A 20834-nucleotide genomic window follows, 5' to 3' on the forward strand; every position below is an offset into this window, starting at 1 on the left:
CCTGTGCAGCCAGTCAAGCAAATCATTACAGCAGAATATTATGTCTAGATCAGAGAGCGTGGCATCTAGAGTACATTGTGTGTGTTAGATCTTTCATTGAATTGTGTTTGATTGAAGTTTATTGAAGTTGATTGTGATGAGAGAATTGAGCTCTCGATACTGGACAAAGCGATAGAGAAATAACGTCGCTAACCCTCCTGCGTTCATAAGAGGACAAGCCCTTATGATGTGTCTTTATGTGTAACATTTTCAACTGACCCTAGTGACTGTTATTTAGTCAATCATTATAAGATGATAGTTATGATAGTTATTATAAGAGGGGCATACATGCTAATCATAATGCATTAGACATTGTGCCCTACTGAACACGGCCCCTGCTGAGTTGTGTTCAGCCACTGTTCAGTGTTCAGCCTCTGACGCGTCACCAACACTGTGTGTTCAGTGTGATGAACCTGGACGACCTGACGCGGAGAGGCCTGTACCTGAGCGACATCCCGCTGCATGATGCCACACGTGACCTGGTGCTGCTGGGAGAACAGTTCCGTGAGGAGTACAAGCTGACCCAGGAATTGGAGATCCTGACTGACCGTCTGCAGCACACCCTCCGGGCCCTGGAGGATGAGAAGAAGAAGACGGACAGGTTCGTAGACTCCCGACCCCCATCGCCATCATAGTTTGATAGAATCAGCCTCCTTCACCCGTTTCCATTTTGATTTACTTAAAGGGATGGTCCACTCCAAATAGAAATTGAGCAGTGTCGGAGTCTTTGGTGTAGTGGTCTAAACTCCAACCCTGGCTACTGGGGTTCGAGCCCTGTTGTGGCCACTTTCCTCTCTGTGTCTATCTCCCTCTTTAACTTCCTACTGTACTGTCAAAAATGATCAAATACTTACACATTTATTTAAATTGAGCAAAAATGCCTTTTGTGAATAATGTAAAACCTAATTAACCACTAATTGTTTGAACTTTGAGCGCAGTAGCACCAATCTGCTCAGTAGTGCAGATTGCCTCAGAAGGAACTTCTGCACCCCTCCATTGAAAATCAGAATGATCATCCCGGACATCTCGGAGTCGCCTCTTCACAAATTGGATCCCAAATGGATCCGAAAGATAAAAAATGCAGCTTTATTGATGTGCAAGCCAGTAGAATTGTTTTGACTTATCTGGCAGGCAGTGAACGTTAACGTATCTCATGTATTTTCTGTTGTAGGCCTATCTAAAATAATGTAGTTATGGTCTACACTACAACTTAGTATTTTCATAAATGACATCCCTAATTTAAAATGTCAACACAAGAAGAAGGGAAGGGGTGTGTGACGAAGACGCATTATAGGGGCGTCTCTCTCCAGAATGCGCTCTCTGTCTCCTGCTAGTTCGTGCGTATTCCTTGTTTCATTTTCTGAATTGTTTGCCCTTTTTTTGTTAATGTTTATTTTGCTTGAGCACGCATAGATGTACCTGGCCTGATGTGCACAAATGTAGGCCTATAAAAGTTCCCATTCGGGAATGTCTGATAGTATTGTTTTTCATCACGTCACACAATCAACAGAGTGTTTTACATCCATTGCGAATGACAATAGTTCCTCACTGTATTTGAAAAATCTTTCCAACACTCTCCTTCCCGATAGGCCTGAGTAACCACTGCACCTCGGTGTGCTATAGCAACATATTGCTGATCCCATATCTCCAGAGGAAACATCATCAAATAGGCTACCTGAACACACCTCCCTTGTGCAAATACAGCTGTGTCTGTTCTGAGCTCATTGGCGTGGGAAACAGTGAGCGCCCAGTTGAAACAATGTTGCAAATTTGCTATTGCGAGAGCTCAAGCCAGACCATGAGAGGCAGACAGGCAGAGCATTAAGAGATTAATGCTATGGACTGAACCTGCGTAGCAAATGTGATTTATAGAGGGTATTTATTTTCCTCAGGATATTTTCTTCTTCAAATATAATTTAGGATCTGGTCGGTATATCACATATTTTCAGACAGATCCGAGGGCCGTGTCCACCGAGCATGATCCAATCTGGCTTCCGAGGGTCAACTACTGAATTTTGTATCCGACCTGTTTGGATACCGGGTCGGATCTCGGGTAATCGGGTTTGTGTAGATCTGTGAAGACCTCTATGTCAAACTACAAACAAATGTCATATTTGTACCTACTAGGCTACTTCTCCCCAATGGACGTTCTGTCTGGTAGTTCCCCTTTTGTATAATTTGCTTCTCTACTCGGTGGCTCAACAACCTTTCACTATAACCCAAACACAGCTCCCTCGGTGGCAGCTGTTTACTCAGTGCAAAGGGCCCATATATTATTGTTCACCCATCCCCCACGCCACTATATCTCCCAGAGAGAGAGAGAGAATGCCTCCAGCAGCTCTGACTGCGTTTTAAAGTGCTTTGGGAGGGGGGTGAAAGGTAAAAAGGTCAGAGGTCAGGAACGTCGACCTCAGTCAGACAGACAGCCGCATGTCCGTACAGTAAACACTGGCAGCTGTTTGTGCTAGCGAACCGTGCTTAAAGTTCCCTCGGTTGGAGTTAGGTTTCGCACAGGCGCACATGCGCATTGACGCACACATACAGTCACGGCCTCTAACACACATATACACGTGCTTACACACACCCACACAGCTTTATGTTTGTGAAATTTCTGGAGTTTTATTTTCCCTAACCCATAACCTTAAACCTTAACCCATAACCTTAAACCTAACCCTTAACCTAACCCTAACCTTAACCCCAAAAACCCTAAACCTAAACCTAACCTTAACCCTAAAACCCTAAACCTAAACCTTAAGCTTAAGGATACATACACACACACACACGTACACACTGTTAAGTCTACGTGTTGCAGTTTTAAAGCTAATTTCCTGCAATTCTACCCATTTTGCTATCATATGCTGTCTGGAGGTCGGGGCCCCGGGGCACGTGCCCTGCGTGCCCGTTCGGTAATCCGGCCCTCTGTAGCACCCTATCTTCTTATTGGGAAATGCTTTCTCTCTTGGCTGTGGCGGTGTTTCATTAATATTCTTCATGTAGTTCTGAGGTCTGAGTGTGCCTCAGGAGAGGACTCAGGTCCACTACGTTTGATTAGAATTCAAAGCTCCTCTCTAATTTTGGTAGACTGTAATGTAGTGTACACTGATTGTTTTCTCAAAGCACGTTTTAGATGTGTGTAGTCTGGTGGTGATAAAAGTATATGACGTACAATTTGGCCTTTGAAATATGTTGCAAACAATGTCTTATTAGACTACTGTATATAATAGAAAGACGATTTAATTATGTCTAGGTAATATACAAACTACTTAACTAAAAGCTAGAAAGTTATCATAGAACATTTAAAATGATGGAAAGAGGTTTTTGCGGATGATTTTGCGGATTTTGACTGCATCAGAAAGATATCAGATATTGCAAAAAATGAGAAAATGATAGATTAAGTCATTTTTTCCCCTCTACTTTTCATGGCACGGCACAGCAGTGCATCCTTCCGGACCTCGGCGAAGACCGAATGTGGCTCCAGGGCTAAATTAGTATGACACCCCTGCTTTTGACATATCCCTGGGTTGCTTTACTTGTTTTCTGGTGTTTCAGAGAATACTTTTAGAGTGCCAGTGTAAAGAGGTATCTGTATGCACCTTGTGCCCTGCCATGCTGATACATCATTTATGACATTTCCCATTGGTAGACACAGATGGTAACGCTTTAGTCAGTTACCATGGCTACCACACCCTGCCCGTTCGAGACCAGCTTGTATAAAGACTTGACTGAAAAGGGTGAGGTTACCAAAGGGAGTATGAGGTGATGTGCAAAGTGTAATGGGAGACCATTAAAAACATCAATGGGGTACTCATAGCCTGTATATTATGTACAATTATGCAGTATATTTATGTTTTTCATATACGTACTGTTTATTTAATTTATTTAGTCCTTAGTTACTTCATTATAAACATTTACAGACCTAAAACAGGAGAATATAGGCCTACTAAACTGATACAATTGTTCATTTTTTGTTGCTCAGCTACCAATGACCTAAAATACAATACAAGAAGCCAAAGACAGTTATCTTGTCATTTAAAAGCATAATAATATACACTGAGTGTACAAAACACTAAGAAGACCTTCCTAATATTGAGTTGCACCACCCCCTTTTGCCCTCAGAACAGCCTCAAATCAAATTGAATTGGTCGCATACACATATTTAGCTGATGTTATTGTGGGTGTAGCGAAATGTTTGTGTTCCTAGCGCCAACAGTGCCGTAATATCTAACAATACACAACAAAACACACATATCTAAAAGTAAAAGAATGGAATTAATAAATATAGAAATATTAGGACGAGCAATGTCGGAGTCCGTAGTATATATGTGTGTGTGTGTGAGATGGGATGTAGTGATGCGTTGGGCAGACCGCACAACCCTCTGGAGAGCCTTGCAGTTGCGGACGGTGCAGTTGCCGTACCAGGCAGTGACACAGCCTGACAGGATGCTCTCAATGGTGCGTCTGTAAAAGTTAATGAGGGTCTTAGGGGCCAGGCCAAATTTCTTCAGCCTCCTGAGGTTGGACCATTTAAGATTGTCAGTGATGTGTACGTCGAGGAACTTTAAGCTTCTTACCTTCTCCACTGCGGCCCAGTCGATGTGGATGGGGGCGTGCTCCTTCTGCTGTCTCCTGAAGTCCACGATCAGCTCCTTCATTTTGTTGATGTTGAGGGAGAGGTTATTTTCCTGGCACCACTCCGCCAGGGCCCTCACCTCCTCCCTGTAGGCTGTCTTAATGATTGAGTTGGAGGCGTGCATGGCTACGCAGTCATGGGTGAACAGGGAGAACAGGAGGGGGCTTAGCACGCACCATTGCGGGGCCCCTGTGTTGAGGATCAGCGTATTGGAGGGGTTGTTGCCTACCTTCATCACCTGGGGGCGGGACGTCAGGAAGTCCAGGACCCAGTTGCGCAGGGCGGGGTTCAGACCCAGGGCCCCAAGCTTAATGATGAGCTTGGAGGGTACTATGGTGTTGAAGGTTGAGCTGTAGTCAATGAACAGCATTCTTACATAGGTATTCCTCTTGTCCAGATGGGATAGGGCAGTGTGCAGTGCGATGGCGATTGCATCATCCTTGGATCTATTGGGGCGGGTGATATGATCCTTAACTAACCTCTCAAAGCACTTCATGATTACAGAGGGAGTTTTACGGGGTGATAGTAATTTAGTTCAGTTACCGTCACTTTCTTGGGTACAGGAACAATGGTGGACATATTGAAGCAAGTGGGGACAGCAGACTGGGATAGGAAGAGATTGAATATGTCAGTTAACACTCCAGCCAGCTGGTCTGCGCATGCTCGTTTGGGCATGGACTCTTACAAGATGTCGAAAGCGTTCCACAGTGATGCTGGCCCATGTTAACTCCAATGATGTCCTTTGAGTGGTGGACCATTCTTGATACACACGGGAAACTGTTGAGCGTGAAAAACCCTGTAGCGTTTCTGTTCTTGACACAAACCAGTGCACCTACCATACCCCGTTCAAATGCACTTAAATCTTTTGTCTTGCCCATTCTGAATGTCACAAATACACAATCCATGTCTCATTTGTCTCAAGAATCCTTCTTTAACCTGTCTCCTCCCCTTCATCTAGACTGATTGACATCAATAAGGGATCATAGCTTTCACCTGGTTAGTCTATGTCATGGAAAGAAAAATGTGGGAATAAAAACACATATCTCCAGAAGACAAAATAATCTATATCTAGATGTTTTCTTTTCACTTTTCTTTAGATTGCTCTATTCAGTCCTGCCACCGTCGGTGGCCAATGAGTTGCGCCACAAGCGTCCAGTCCCGGCCAAACGCTACGACAATGTGACCATCCTCTTCAGCGGCATTGTGGGATTCAATACCTTCTGCAGCAAACACGCATCAGCCGAGGGTGCCATCAAGATAGTCAACCTGCTCAACGACGTCTACACCCGATTTGACATCCTGACCGACTCGAGAAAGAACCCCTACGTATACAAGGTTTGAAGGGATGTTTTCTTATTCTTTTTCTCTACTCTTTTATTTACAGATCAAATTAAAACATTGACATTGAATGTGCAACAGTCAGATGCATTGCACCATTATCTCACCTTATACCATGGCATTGTTGAATACTCCTTTCTGATTGGCTTGAAGGGCATTCTAGAGCGTGCATTATTTCCCTATAACGCACTGTATATTTGCACGGTAGAATTCAATGGCTATAGTTCATTTTTACATGTTTTGTTTGAGCTGCTTTAGAAAACAAAAGTCAAATTGAAAACCGTATCAGTATTGTTGATTTCGATTTTCATAATAGCAAGCTAGGACTGATGGTTTGGTTAGCTAAACTAGCAAGTCTGTTTGTTGGACAACACACTACTGAAAGCCAACAGGTATAAGACATTATGAGGGCTATAACATGCTTATGTACAAAATAAATAAAGCATTATACCAATTGGCTTTTGAAAACTGTTACCCATATCTTCTGATATGTACTGTACATCAAAATCTCTTAACCCTCTAGAGTCTAAGCCCTGTCTAAGCCGGTAGCCAATAGAAACGCATTGAATAACAGATTCACTACATGGAACAACAGATAGTCCCCCAAAAAATCTAAAGGAAGTTTGTTCTGAAGTGTCTGTCCTATATCTGAAAGATCAGGAAACTATATAAAAATGTATTTATCCCCTTATTTTAGGCACTAAACTATCTCCATATATACTACCATATTTTATTTTACTGGTACCGGGGATCTTCAGACGAGTCTTGTGTGTGTCCTAGAGAACACCATCGTGTTCGTGAGAGTCTCAGCAGAGGTGTCATATTAGTGTGTAGCCCAAACCATTCGGACGCTACAGACGTTTTCATGAGAAGACAGATTTTCGGGATGTCTCATGGTCTGATAATAAACACCATCTAGCTCTGCCACCTTTCACCGCAGATGCGGAAAAGCAATCTTGGCGGATGCGGTGGATTGAGATGCAGTCCATGCAAAAAACAGGTATCTCTAGCTTAAACAGAAGGATTTTGATGGAGATTTGTTTATGTTAATTAGATTTCCGGGGGCGTGGAAATTGTAGGCTAAGGGTTAAATTACTTTTAGATACTAAACAATGTAATTTTTTTGTATGTCAAGACTTTACAGTATAAAAGCCAGGCTGTATGAAAAATGGAATGTTCTATAAACATTTACATTAAAGATATGCTTTCATTATGTAAATCAAGTCCATTTTAAGCTTCAGTTTATGTTGCAGAATGGTTGGTTGAGATTATATCAACTAAAAAGGGCAATCTGCAGTTGCTGCATCCATTTTTAGACTTTTATATTAATAATATAATATGCCATTTAGCAGACGCTTTTATCCAAAGCGACTTACAGTCATGCATGCATACATTATTGTGTATGGGTGGTCCCGGGGATCGAACCCACTACCTTGGCGTTACAAGCGCCGTGCTCTACCAGCTGAGCTACAGAGGACCAACATATTAAAGTATTTACATTACATATAAAACAAAATATAAAACAGTATATCATATGACATTATTACACCACTACCTATCTACAATACAAAATGTTCAATACCACCATACAACAATATCACAGTGTGTGCGTATGCATGTGTCTATACCCTCGTGTGTGTCTCTTCACAGTCCCTGTTGTTCCATAAGGTGTATTTCTACCAGTTTTTAAAATCTGATTCTACTGCTTGCATCAATTACCCGATGTGGAATAGAGTTCCATGTAGTCATGGCTCTATGTAGTACTGTGCTCCTCCCATAGTCTGTTGATTCTTGAAGAATTTAGCTTACAGATTCCTCAGGAGCTTAGTTCAATTGTCGTACCCCATCAGAATCCAAAATATAAGCTTGTTTTACTCCTTTGTTTGTAAAGAATGTAAATGTGAAAAAATACTGTATAGCCTTAAAACATGGTTAAAACTATAATGTTGCTATAATGGATTGTCACGTTCGCTTAAGGAGGAGGACCAATGCGCAGCGTTGAATGCGTACATATTATTTATTAAACAGATCACCCGATCAAAACAACGAACGAAACGTGAAGTCCTTCGATACACACAAACCAAAAGGAACAAGAAACCACAACACAAAGTGAAAAGACCGATAGTTAAATATGGCTCCCAATCAGAGACAACCAGCTGACACTCGTTGCCTCTGATTGGGAGTCACTCAGGCCAACATAGATATACAAAACATAGACTTACACACCCTGGCTCAACATAACATAGTCCCCAGAGCCAGGGCGTGACAGTACCCCCCCCCAAAGGCGCGGACTCCGGCCGCGCCAAACAACCACAACAGGGGAGGGACCGGGTGGGCACTCCGCCTCGGCGGCGGATCCGGCTCCGGACATGACCCAGGCACGGGTTGTGCTGGACTGACGACGCACACCCCTGGCTTGATGCGTGGAGGAGGAACGGGCCGGACCGGGCTGACGAAGCGCACCCCTGACTTGGTGCGGGGAGCAGGAATGAGCCGGACCGGGCTGACGACGCGCACCACTGACCTGGTGCGGGGAGCTTGGATGGGCCGGACTGGGCTGGCGACGCGCACCACAGACTTGGTGCGGAGAGCAGGAACGGGCCGGACAGGGCTGACGAAACGCACCATAGACTTGGTGCGGAGAGCAGGCACGGGCCGTGCCGGACTGACGACGCACACCACTGGCTTGGTGCGGGAAGCTTGGATGGGCCGGACTGGGCTGGCGACGCGCACCACAGACTTGTTGCGGAGAGCAGGAACGGGCCGTGCCGGACTGACGACGCACACCACTGGCTTGGTGCGGGAAGCTTGGATGGGCCGGACTGGGCTGGCGACGCGCACCACAGACTTGGTGCGGAGAGCAGGAATGGGCCGGACCGGGCTGGCGACGCGCACCACCGACTTGGTACGGAGAGCAGGAACGGGCCGGACAGGGCTGACGACGCGCACCACAGGCTCGGTGCGAGAGGCAGGAACAGGCCGAACCGTACTGGGGACACACGCCACTGGCCCTATGCAGGGATCAGGAACGGGCCGGACCGGACTGGTAATACACCCCAGTACCTCTCGCCGTGCCTCCACACTTTCCCTCTCCTCTGTGACCAGTGGCCCCCTTAACCTGGCGGCCTCCTCTGCACACCCGCTGGACCGCTCCATCGCGGCCTCCGGCTGCCCCGTCGTCCACGTCGTGAGCCCCCCCCTAAAAATTTTCTGGGGTTCTCTCCTTCCCGTGGACCAGGCCTCCCTAGTTCTCGCCAGACTCTCACTCCACTGCTTCAAAGTCCAACCTTTCTGCTCTTCGCTTGGCTGGGCCCAGTTGAGACTCCTACTCCACTGATCCCAGGTCCATCCACTCTCCTCTTCACGCTGCTTGGTCCTGTCTTGGTGGTTTCTTCTGTCACGTTCGCTTAAGGAGGAGGACCAATGCGCAGCGTTGAATGCGTACATATTATTTATTAAACAGATCACCCGATCAAAACAACGAACGAAACGTGAAGTCCTTCGATACACACAAACCAAAAGGAACAAGAAACCACAACACAAAGTGAAAAGACCGATAGTTAAATATGGCTCCCAATCAGAGACAACCAGCTGACACTCGTTGCCTCTGATTGGGAGTCACTCAGGCCAACATAGATATACAAAACATAGACTTACACACCCTGGCTCAACATAACATAGTCCCCAGAGCCAGGGCGTGACATGGATAGTCAGTCCTTGTATCCATAGCTCTGTCCATGAGTTTGAGAGTGGTTACATTTCTCCAGCCCCATCCCTCAGCTGTTTACCAAATCAGTGGCGGTGTGTTTTTGTTCGAACTGCAGATTGCTCCTTTAATAGGAGCACCAATTCAACCTTTTTCGAATGTCGTATTGTCACACAAGTGTGATGTACTGTAGAATTGATTCATTTGGATGTTTCTCTATTCAAAAGCCTCACTGGGTAAACTCCACTTTAAAACCCCATTTTGTTTTCGAGCAAGGTTTTATAGTCGTCGTCACTGGGCACTTTAGGCTTTCAGACAAGAATGTACTTTAAGAAGTCAAACAAACCTTACTACATCCAAGGAAAGGACTTCAGCACTGGGTCACCAAAATAAGTAATATTTACGCTACCATCCTCAATGACTAGGTGGTCCAAGTTGTTATCTGGCTCCGAAGAGCCTTGCATGTCTATAAGCTGACGTAAGTGTTTAAGTGTTTGTGTCGAGATGTTTCAACTGCAGGGCATTTGCCTGAAGTTAAAAGAACTGCCATTATCACGGTCTGCTCCTGAAGGGGTCTGAGTTGGGCTAGATGAGCCCAAAAGGGTAGTGTCTTACTACTGCAAATTGCACTATCATGACAGATTTTGCTCTGTACTGAAAGTGCTTTATCTTGAAAACTTGACTATTGACATGCACACTTTTGAGGATTGTATTAACAGTGGACTTACTAAAAGATTACAATAATGAGTGTAGTATTATTTTAAACACCTCACATCCTTTTAACACAAATACCCACTAACATACAGGTAACTGCCAAAATAAGGAAACACCAACATGAAGTGTCTTAGTAGGGCGTTGGGCCACCACGAGTCGCCAGAACAGCTTCAATGCGCTTTGGCATAGATTCTACAAGTGTCTGGAACTCTATTGGAGGGATGCGATACCATTCTTTCATGAGAAATTCCATCATTTGATGGTGGTGGAAAACACTGTCTCAGGCGCCACTCCAGAATCTCCCATAAGTGTTCAATTGGTTTGAGATATATACAGTGACTTTTTCCACATTTTCCATTTTGAATTTAAAATTGATTAAATTTAGATTTTTTGTCACTGGCCTACGTTATACCCCATAATTTCAAAGTTTTTCCAACCTTTTACAAATTAATAAAAAATGAAAAGCTCCTTTGTTATGACAAGCCTAAATAAATTCAGGATAAAAAATGTGCTTAACATGTCACATAATAAGTTGCATGGACTCACTCTGTGTGCTATAATAGTGTTTAACATGATTTTTGAATGATTGCCTCATCTCTATACCCCACACATACAATTATCTGTAAGGTCCCTCAGTCGAGCAGTGAATTTCAAACACAGATTCAACCACAAAGACCAGGGAGGTTTTCCAATGCCTCGCAAATAAGGGCACCTATTGGTAGATGGGTAGAAAATAAAAAGCAGACATTGAATATTCCTTTGAGCATGATGAAGTTATTAATTATACATTGGATGGTGTATCAATACACCCAGTCACTACAAAAATACATGTGTCCTTCCTAACCGCTCCGGGATTTCACCATGAGGCTAATGGTGATTTTAAAACAGTTACAGAGTTTAATGGTTGTAATATGAGAAAACTGAGAATGGATCAACAACATTTTAGATACTCCACAATATTAACCTAAATGACAGAGTGAAAAGAAGGAAGCCTGTACCGAATAAAAAATATTCCAAAACATGCATCCTGTTTGCAACAAGGCAGTACTGCTAGAAATGTGGCAAAGAAATTAACTTTTTGTCCTGAATACAAAGCGTTATGTTTGGTGCAAATCCAACACAACACATCACTGTGTACCACTCTTTATATTTTCAAGCATGGTGGTGGCTGCATCATGTTGTGGGTATGCTTGTAATTGTTAAGGACATGATAAAAAAGAAATGGAATGGAGCCAAACACAGGCAAAATCCTAGAGGAAAACCTGGTTCCACCAGACACTGGAATATGAATTCACCTTTCAGCAGGACAATAACCTAAAACACAAGGCCAAAACTCTGGAGTTGCTTACCAAGAAGAGAGTGAATGTTCCTGAGTGACAGAGCTACAGTTTTGACTTAAATCTACTTTAAAATCTATGGCAAGACCTGAAAATGGTTGTCTAGCACAGGAGGCTGCTGAGGGGAGAACTGCTCATAATAATGGCCGGAACGGAACAAATGGAATGGCATCAAACACTTGGAAACCATTAACACAAGCCTGTTCTCCATAATTAGAGTGCCATCAACCTCCTGTGTTGTCTAGCAATGATCAACAACCAATTTGACAGAGCTTGAATAATTTTTAAATGAATAAATGGGTAAATGTTGCACAATCCAGGTTTGGAAAGCTCTTAGAAACTTACCCAGAAAGACTCACAGCTGTAATCGCTGCCAAAGGTGCTTCTACAAAGTATTGACTCAGGGGTGTGAATACTTATGTAAATTAGATATTTCTGTATATAATTTTCAATACATTTGCAAACATTTCTAAAAACAGATTTTTGCTTTGTTATTATGGGGTATTGTGTGTAGATTGATGAGGGGGAAAAAATCGATTTAATCCATTTTAGAATAAGGCTGTAACGTAACAAAATGTGTAAAAAGTCAAGGGGTCTGAATACTTTCCGAATGCATATACAGAGACCCCTCTTTCAAAGTCACTGAGAACTCTTCTTCTAGCCATGTTAGCCAAAATAATGGGCAACTAGGCATTTTTATACATGACTGGATGTTTTAATTGCTTAATTAAGTATACTTTGTATCACTCATTTACCTGTATATCCCAATTGATTGGTTAGAGATTTATTTGATGGTTTGTGACCTCAAGTGGCACTTTATTATTTTTATTTAACCAGGCAAGTCAGTTAAGAACAAATTCTTATGTACAATGACGGCCTACACCGGCCAAACCCGGACAACTGTGCGCTGCCCTATGGGACTCCCAATCACGGCCGGTTGTGATACAGCCTGGAATCAAACCAGGGGGTCTGTAGTGACGCCTCAAGCTCTGAGATGCAGTGCTATAGACCACTGCGCCACTCGGGAGTTTGATGAACTATTGAAGTCCAAAGATCCTTTTCATTCTAACGATTTAAATAATATTGTGTGATATCAAATTCTGCATAGTAACCGAAATAGCTCTCTCTACCTATAGGTGGAAACAGTGAGTGATATAAAAGTGTCAAAAATAATATTGTTAAAAATGTCAGTGTTTTCTAGACCTCACGTCCTTTTAACATATAACCACTTACATCACACAGCATTTTCTGATATAACGTTCTGCCTAACAACCAAAATGTCTCTCTTTTTGTAGGTGGAGACAGTGGGTGATAAGTACATGACGGTCAGTGGGCTGCCAGAACCATGTACCCACCACGCTCAGTCTGTCTGTCACCTGGCCCTGGACATGATGGAGATTGCTGGACAGGTCAAAGTGGATGAAGAGCCAGTACAGGTGAGGATGGGATATGTTTCCTTTTTCCAACATTTTGACCAGAATCAATTGAGAAAGGCAGCAAACGTGAAATTCTGGTGCTGGCTGAACCATATCAGCAGCCTTGTCCAGAAACAACCCCTAGGCCCTAGATGAGGGGTGGGCAATAATTTTGGCTTGAGGGCCACATTGGGATTTTGAAATTCAACTGAGGGCCACACAGTTTTTTGAGGACCAATTTGTTTGTTCAAATCAATTTGGGTGCCAGAAAAATTGCAGTTATTTCAAAGTATATAGGGCCATTATCTTTCTACATACTTTCTATCTGGTTTTAGATGTGATCGTTTTTTTAATCCAAAAGGATGCACCGATGTTATGGCCTTTTTATAACCAATCATTAATTCACTAAATTTACTCTAGTAAATTATTGAGTAGTTCAATGAGGTGTTATAGTACAGGTAGGGATGACAATGTTCACGTTGTTGCCCATTAGGCAAGAAAGAGGAACACTGAACTAGACTAATCAATTGTACAAATCCATTGCTCTTAGTCCATGAAGGGGAGTAGCCGAGTGCAGATCATTGGAAGAAAGGATCCTGACCTGTCTGATGGTGGGCAGCTTGGTCAGCAGCATCTGGAAGGCAGGAGAGGGCAACTTCTGCTGGAGGAGCTGCTGGGGTTGCCCATACACAGCAATGACATCATAGTTTCCTCAGGGTTGGAACACAAAATAGATTAGTTGAAAGCCACACTGTCAGGTCTGGGGCAAATGAGCTAATATAGAAAAGGCTTTTCTTTTAAAAATAACTTTTGTAGCCTTCAAATCAGACAACAGGAACTCATAAGAATCAGACTGATTCCAGCCCATATCATAGATCATCTGCCCCCTTACAGAGTCTCTGATACTGTCCCTTGCGGGATATAATAATTAAATACTGTAACGTAGACAATATTTACTGGCATGCAAATGAAAGCTTGACTTGCAATAAACAAAATGTCACATACAATAACTTTTCCCAGTCCCTGCCACTGAAAAACATCTCCACAGCATGATGCTGCCACCACCATGCTTCACAGTAGGGATGGTGCCAGGTTTCCTCCAGACATGACGCTTGGCATTCAGCCCAAAGAGTTTAATCTTGGTTTCATCAGACCAGAGAATCTTGTTTCTCATGGTCTGAGGGTCTTTAGGTGCCTTTTGGCAAACTCCTAGCGGGCTGTCACTTATGTGTATTAAAGTAGTTACAAGTTTTCATTTTGGTCTCATATTCCTAGCACACAATGATTGCATCAAGCTTGTGACTCTACAAACTTGTTAGATGCATTTGCTGTTTGTTTTGGTTGTGTTTCAGATTATTTTGTGCTCAATAGAAATGAATGGTAAATAATGTATTGTGTCATTTTGGAGTAACTTTTATTGTAAATACGAATAGAATAGGTTTCGAAACACTTTACATTAATGTGGATGCTACCATGATATTTGTGCATCTGTAACTTTCTCACTCATGATTATTCACGATTCATTCAGGATTATTCGTAATCATGGTAACATCCACATTAATGTAGAAGTGTTTAGAAACATATTCTATTCTTATTTACAATGAAAGTGACTCAAAAATGACACAATAAATTATTTACACACACAATAATCACAAACAAATCTGAAACACAACTAAAACAAACAGCAAATGATTCCAACAACTTTGTAGTCACAAGCTTGATGTAGTCATGGCATGCTATGAATATGGGACCAAATACTTAACTTTTGACTACTTTAATACACATATACAGTGTAAGTGAATTTGTCACAATACTTTTGGTCCCCTAAAATGTGGGGACTATGTAAAAAAAAAGTGATATAATTTCTAAACGGTTCACCCGATATGGATGAAATACCCTCAAATTAAAGCTGACAGTCTGCACGTTAAACTCATAGTCATTGTATAATTTCAAAGTGCTGGAGTACAGAGCCAAAACAACAACAAAATTGTCAATGTCCCAATACTTTTGGAGCTCACTTCAAACGTAAGAAGTAACGGTAGGCTCCTTAAGAGAACATATTGGGCTAGTGCTACATGTGTTCATTGTTCTGTGAAGATGCCCTCCAGTGTTGTCCGCCACTACTCTCCTGCAGCCACATCTGGAACTCCTAAACAGACAGACAGATAGACAGAGAGACCTGCTCTCGACCCAACAAAAAACGTGTAACAAAATGTTCTATTGTAAATGTAAATGTAAATGTATTGTACATATGATGTCACACTATATAGTCTGATGACATGCTTTCAGATAATCCCCTTGTTTTTGAATAGCCACATACCATTAGTGATCCCCTAGAGTAACTTTAGTGCATCAAGCTTGCTAGCTATCAGTGGTAGAAAATAAATAACCATGCTAGTTATCCAACTAATTGTTTCAATGCACCTTCCAAATGTTTGTTTTTTTACCAATACCATGGTACTGGTGCAAATACCATGGTATTTTCCTGCCATGGTAGTGACCAAAAAAACATGATAGTACCATGGTATTTTTTTCATTGTACTACCATGGCAGGAAAATATCATGGTATTTGCACCAGTGCCATGGTATTTTCCTGCCATGGTAGTGACAAAACATTTTTTTCGTTGTACTAGCTACCATGGTACAAAAATTAACTATGGGAGTACAATGAAAAAAAAAGTAGTGTTGTGCACCCTCTTAAACTTTGGGACCTGGATAGTGTATGGTGAGAAGAATGAATGGATTCTGAAACCTTGAAGATTTAAAATAATTAGTTTATCTGGTGCTTCTTTCTTCAATACAGTTTTCAGTTGACTCTCTCTCATTCAACTGACTAGGCTACTCTTATGCATTTCTAAATAGCCAACATACTGTACTAAAAAACTATTTGTAAAATAGTATTAATTATCATCTTATCTTATAAATACATTTTCATCAATTCTCAACATATCCATAACAACAGCAAGTTACAATGTTTCCCTTTGTTTACACTCTGTGTGTGAACATTCATTGTCGCCATGACTATGACAGGCTATCTTGACTGGCGCTAACTTTAGCTGACGTTATCTTCTATGCTAATGGTATTTTTTTAAATTCATTAAACTATCAAAACATTATAAAAAATAACAATGATATAATGGCACTCCACTTAACTTGGTGTTTCATTTCCTATGCTTATAACTCGCTCACTGTGATGATAACATTTAAAATAATCTGTTTATCTGGTGCTTCTCTCTTCAGTTTTCAGTTGGCTTTCTCATTCAACTGACTCACTGACTCACTGACTAGGCAGGCCGAAACAAGCTACAGTTGTCAGGGCTAAAGTTGTAATGTGGAGATGTGCAAGTTTGTAGATATATGTCTATGTTTGGTTTTGTTAGTCCTGTTAATAAGAAAGTGAGATAAGTAAATAGTAAGGATATGATGCAAGATACTTGATATCACAAATCATAAATCCAGGAAATTATAATCAGATTTCATTCATGAAATCATAAGCATATTTCATTCACAAAATATATCATATTACATAAAAAAAAATTATAAGAATATTGAGATATATTGTCTCTAATTTAATCATCTCTATTTTATCGTCCCGTCTCAGAAATTAGTGAATGATTTATTTTGGTCGCTTTACCCCCTAGTATTTTTAAGCATCAAGTCTTTGTCAACTCTTCTTCAAAAAAGCCACCGTCCACATAAGACATTGTAAGAGCTGTAACTTTGATGTTACACAGCAGACTTTTTGTTTAACTGACGGATTGAGTTTGTTATTGTATCAGTGACTCTTGGAGACTTGGCATTGGAAAATCACATCTGGCTAACAAAACATTGTTTATCAGACATATGGCATGGGGTGGAGAGGATCCCAGTTTGGCAGTAGAAACAACCTCCAATCATCTCACTGCCTGAGGTTAAAAATAGGTCCCCATTGCACTTCATCCTAAACATTTAGTGTTCAGCTTGTGTTCTCACTGTTCGAGCACTGAAGGTCTTGAAACCGTAAGGGACACGAGTAGAGCGTCTGCTACATTCACGAGAATGTTTATGGGTTTGTTATTTGATTTAGAGTTGAAATATTTCATCTCATTGTACGTGTCCTTTCACCTTACACATAGTTTTAAATGTAAAAAAAACAACGTAAGGTGACAAACACCAACCGCCAACTGCAGAGGAATTTTAATTCATTACATTATGTAGGCATATGTAAACAAATGACATGTATTTACACTAGTGTAACAATTTCAATCATGGCACCAGTTATTGAAGGTATGTCATGTTCTCTCTTTTCATGAGCTCATCTGGCTAGGCACACAGAGCCAGTGCCACTTTTAAACAGTGTAAAGACTTCTTATTTGTCAAATGAAATGGATCCTCGCGCAATAAGGGGTGGAGGGGGCTGGCACAGTCATATAAATATACTAATATACTCAGACCACGGCAATTTGACTGGTACACTCAATTCCTAATTCTATGGGCACAGTCCCATCAGGGACGGATTACCTAACGGGCACACAGGGCACAGGGTTGGGGGCCCCCTGGAAGTCGGGCCCCCCCTAGATAGCATATGAACACGTTATTAGCCATGGCAAAATGTCTGGAATTGCAGGAGATTATCTTTAAAACTGCAGAATTTCCTCAGCCTCATGGCAAAATGGGTAGAATGACATTAGCTATAAAACTGCACATTTTTCTCTGCACCATAGCAAGTGTGTAGAATTGCAGGACGTTAGCCCCCCCCTTCAAAAAACATTTGCCCACTGGAAGTAGGTGCCCCGGGGCCCCAGATGTGGTAGTCCGGCCCTGAGTCCCATAGAGCTGTAGAGAACTGTAGAGATCCTGAGAAAGCTTGACCTTGTAACACCTCCAAACTAATGTTCCAGAAAAACAATGGTCGCAGTTGTTTCAACCTGCTCACATTTAGACACATGGCAGAGATGTTAAAAACAACAACATTACAGCAGATACATTGTTAAACATTCCATGACCAACGACTAGTTATCTTGTCTCTGGTGTTTATCCATGTCTTTGTGGAACACAAATCATCAACCCTGTCTATTGTTTAACGTTGGCTTAACATTTGGTTACAAAGATGTAAATGTCATTGTGGGTGTATCGGCCTCGTATGTAAACAGTACATTTACTATAGACAGTCGGTTCCAAAATGGTTAGCTATATGGAAGTTATAATGGTAGGAATGTTGTGTGAATTATCTGATGCATAATGGGTTATTACATGGCAGGTGATCAGCCACTGAAAAGTCCAAACAGCTTGATGAAGTCGATAGATTCATGCACACTGTTCAGCATGTGCCAATATTATGGGAATCCAGGGATTTAAAAAAAGTTTTTTTAAACAGAGGTTAATCCCGCTCTTCCTTTAGTATGTTTCATGCTTTATTAGACAGACATAAAACAGATGGTGGGACACAGGCAGGTAGGGTTGAAATGGGGATCAAACCCTGGTCTCCAGTGGGGCGGCATGTACATATGCTGTCCAGGAGTGTTACTTACTCGACCGTGGCTCTGTATGGGAAACCCCGTTTTCTTGAGCATCCCCTTCTCTCTCTAGATAACCATTGGGATCCACACAGGAGAGGTGGTAACTGGGGTCATAGGTCAAAGGATGCCCCGCTACTGCCTGTTTGGAAATACTGTCAACCTCACCAGCCGTACAGAAACCACAGGAGAGAAGGGAAAAATCAACATTTCAGAATATACTTACAGGTAAGGATAATAATGGCTTTATTTAGATGAATGAGACATTGCTGTGAAGTGCTGATCCATTCTTTGTAAGATCGTACATGGCATGGTATATTACTGTTGCTGATCCTGTCCTTCAACCTCTCCGTATGTGTGTGTGTCTTGGGGGTTGGGCAAAAAAAAAAAAAACGTCTTCTTCTTTTGAAGCAGCCTTTGGAAACAACAAATTGTTGAATTCTGTGAAAATGTGGGAAATACCTTTGATTTCAGGTGTTTGCAGTCGGCAGAGAATGCTGACCCCCAGTTTCATTTGGAGTACCGAGGACCCATCACCATGAAAGGCAAGAAGGAGCCCATGAATGTGTACTTTCTGTCTCGCAAAAGTACTGAAAGCGACGTTTGATCATAAAAGTTTTCCCCTTTCCCCAGTGGGCAAAATGCATAAAGGTGTAATTTTTGGGTTCTAATTTGTTTTTTGGGGGTTGAAGAGATGTCAGATAACCAAATTAGAACCAAGAGAAGATGTCATTTTCTGGTCGCTAAAAATACATTTTACAATCAGTATAAAACCGGGCCATAACCTATGCCTGACCAATTTTGCTCACTGGGTCACTTGTCAGTTTCAAGAAGCTGCTGTATCTGAAGACATAACCATTTTACGATCTAGAAATATACCTTGTTCTCTCCTTCACCAACAGTTATTTTTATTGTTGGTATGTATGTTTGTTTCAAGTGACAAATAAGGTCGATTATAGGTTTAATTTAGTATGATATGACACAGATGAAGAACCTATTTTTATGGATAAACTGTAGGTACGGGCATGTATTGTAATCCAATGTTCTGTATTTTTTTTCTCTATCCATTCCAGCATTTGAAGTAGTATTTTACCCTCAAGGTATTCTGTATTCTATGTATTTATTCACTAATGTTGTATCTGTGCACTGATTTTATTTATTATTTTAATTTGTGGTATAATATACATGTATAGGCCAAAATGTATAGGCCAAATCATAATCTCAACTGTGAATTCCATATTCTGTAGGACACACTGAACGTTTGGTATAATGTATTAAACACATGAAAGATTTCACTTAACCATCCAAATAAATTTTAACACCAATATGCAGTGTTGTGGAGTAGTGAACTACATGTAGTTCAACTAGTAATTTAAGTACATTTTGCAGTAGCTATGTGGTAGATGTACTCAATTTAAATCTAGGTCCTGTTTTCAGTAATTAATGACTTTCTTTGCCATGTAGTGCTGTAGCTAACTACTGGAACTAAACACTACTCTTTTTGCAAAAATAAAATAAAATATGGGTGAAGTAGGCAATCATTTCCTTTCTTTCTTTTTGTAGTCTATGACATTTCAGATTTACATATCATAATTTTCACGATTTGGATGTAGAGAACTACTTTTTCAAAGAGACTTTAGTTAAGTAAACTATATTTTTCTTAAGGGTAGCTTTAGTGTAGCTTAACTTCTTCCAGTGTGAAGTAATTGGTGGCTTGGTAAACTATTGGTAGCTTGGTAAACTATATTTTCAGAGTAGCTTCCCGAACACTGCCAATACATTGTTCTGGAAGTAACATTTATTTTGAACTGCACTCACCCAAAAAATCGTGTTAATGTGCAAGTGCCTCACAACGTGGCATGCTATTGCGCAGGAGAAGACTATTGTTTTTGCCTACATTAATTCACTGTTTGTTTCATTGATGATTTTTATTGAATAAAAAGAGGCTACCAGATCTGTGGTATTGTATATTTGTTAGTTTTTTATTCCTTATTTCCACGCTGGCATGTAATGGGGATTGTTGGTAGCCTGGTGGAACCAGCAGAGATCGGGCTGCTTCCACCAGGCTAGATAGTTGGGACAATAATAGGAGAAATGTATCAAATATTTGAATAGGGGTAGACTGCCAAGGAATACGTGAGGCAAGAGGTAATTCTACTG

At 41.5% G+C, this 20834-nt stretch overlaps 1 protein-coding gene across 2 annotated transcripts in view; it reads left to right on the forward strand.

Annotated features, from left to right (window-relative positions):
* gucy1b1 (guanylate cyclase 1 soluble subunit beta 1) overlaps positions 1-20628 on the forward strand; it is a 28561-nt gene extending 7933 nt beyond the window's left edge. For both annotated transcript variants that reach the window (XM_084155696.1, XM_084155697.1), the window contains 5 exons: positions 443-640; positions 5767-6004; positions 13060-13200; positions 18748-18902; positions 19149-20628. In XM_084155696.1, coding sequence (XP_084011822.1) covers positions 443-640; positions 5767-6004; positions 13060-13200; positions 18748-18902; positions 19149-19281 — 865 coding nt within the window. In that variant the 3' untranslated portion in view covers positions 19282-20628. The remainder of the gene's footprint in view (positions 1-442; positions 641-5766; positions 6005-13059; positions 13201-18747; positions 18903-19148) is intronic.
* The last annotated feature ends 206 nt before the right edge of the window (positions 20629-20834 follow it).

The sequence above is a fragment of the Coregonus lavaretus genome (assembly GCF_964263955.1).
Source record: "Coregonus lavaretus genome assembly, chromosome: 38".
NCBI classification, from domain to species: domain Eukaryota; kingdom Metazoa; phylum Chordata; class Actinopteri; order Salmoniformes; family Salmonidae; genus Coregonus; species Coregonus lavaretus.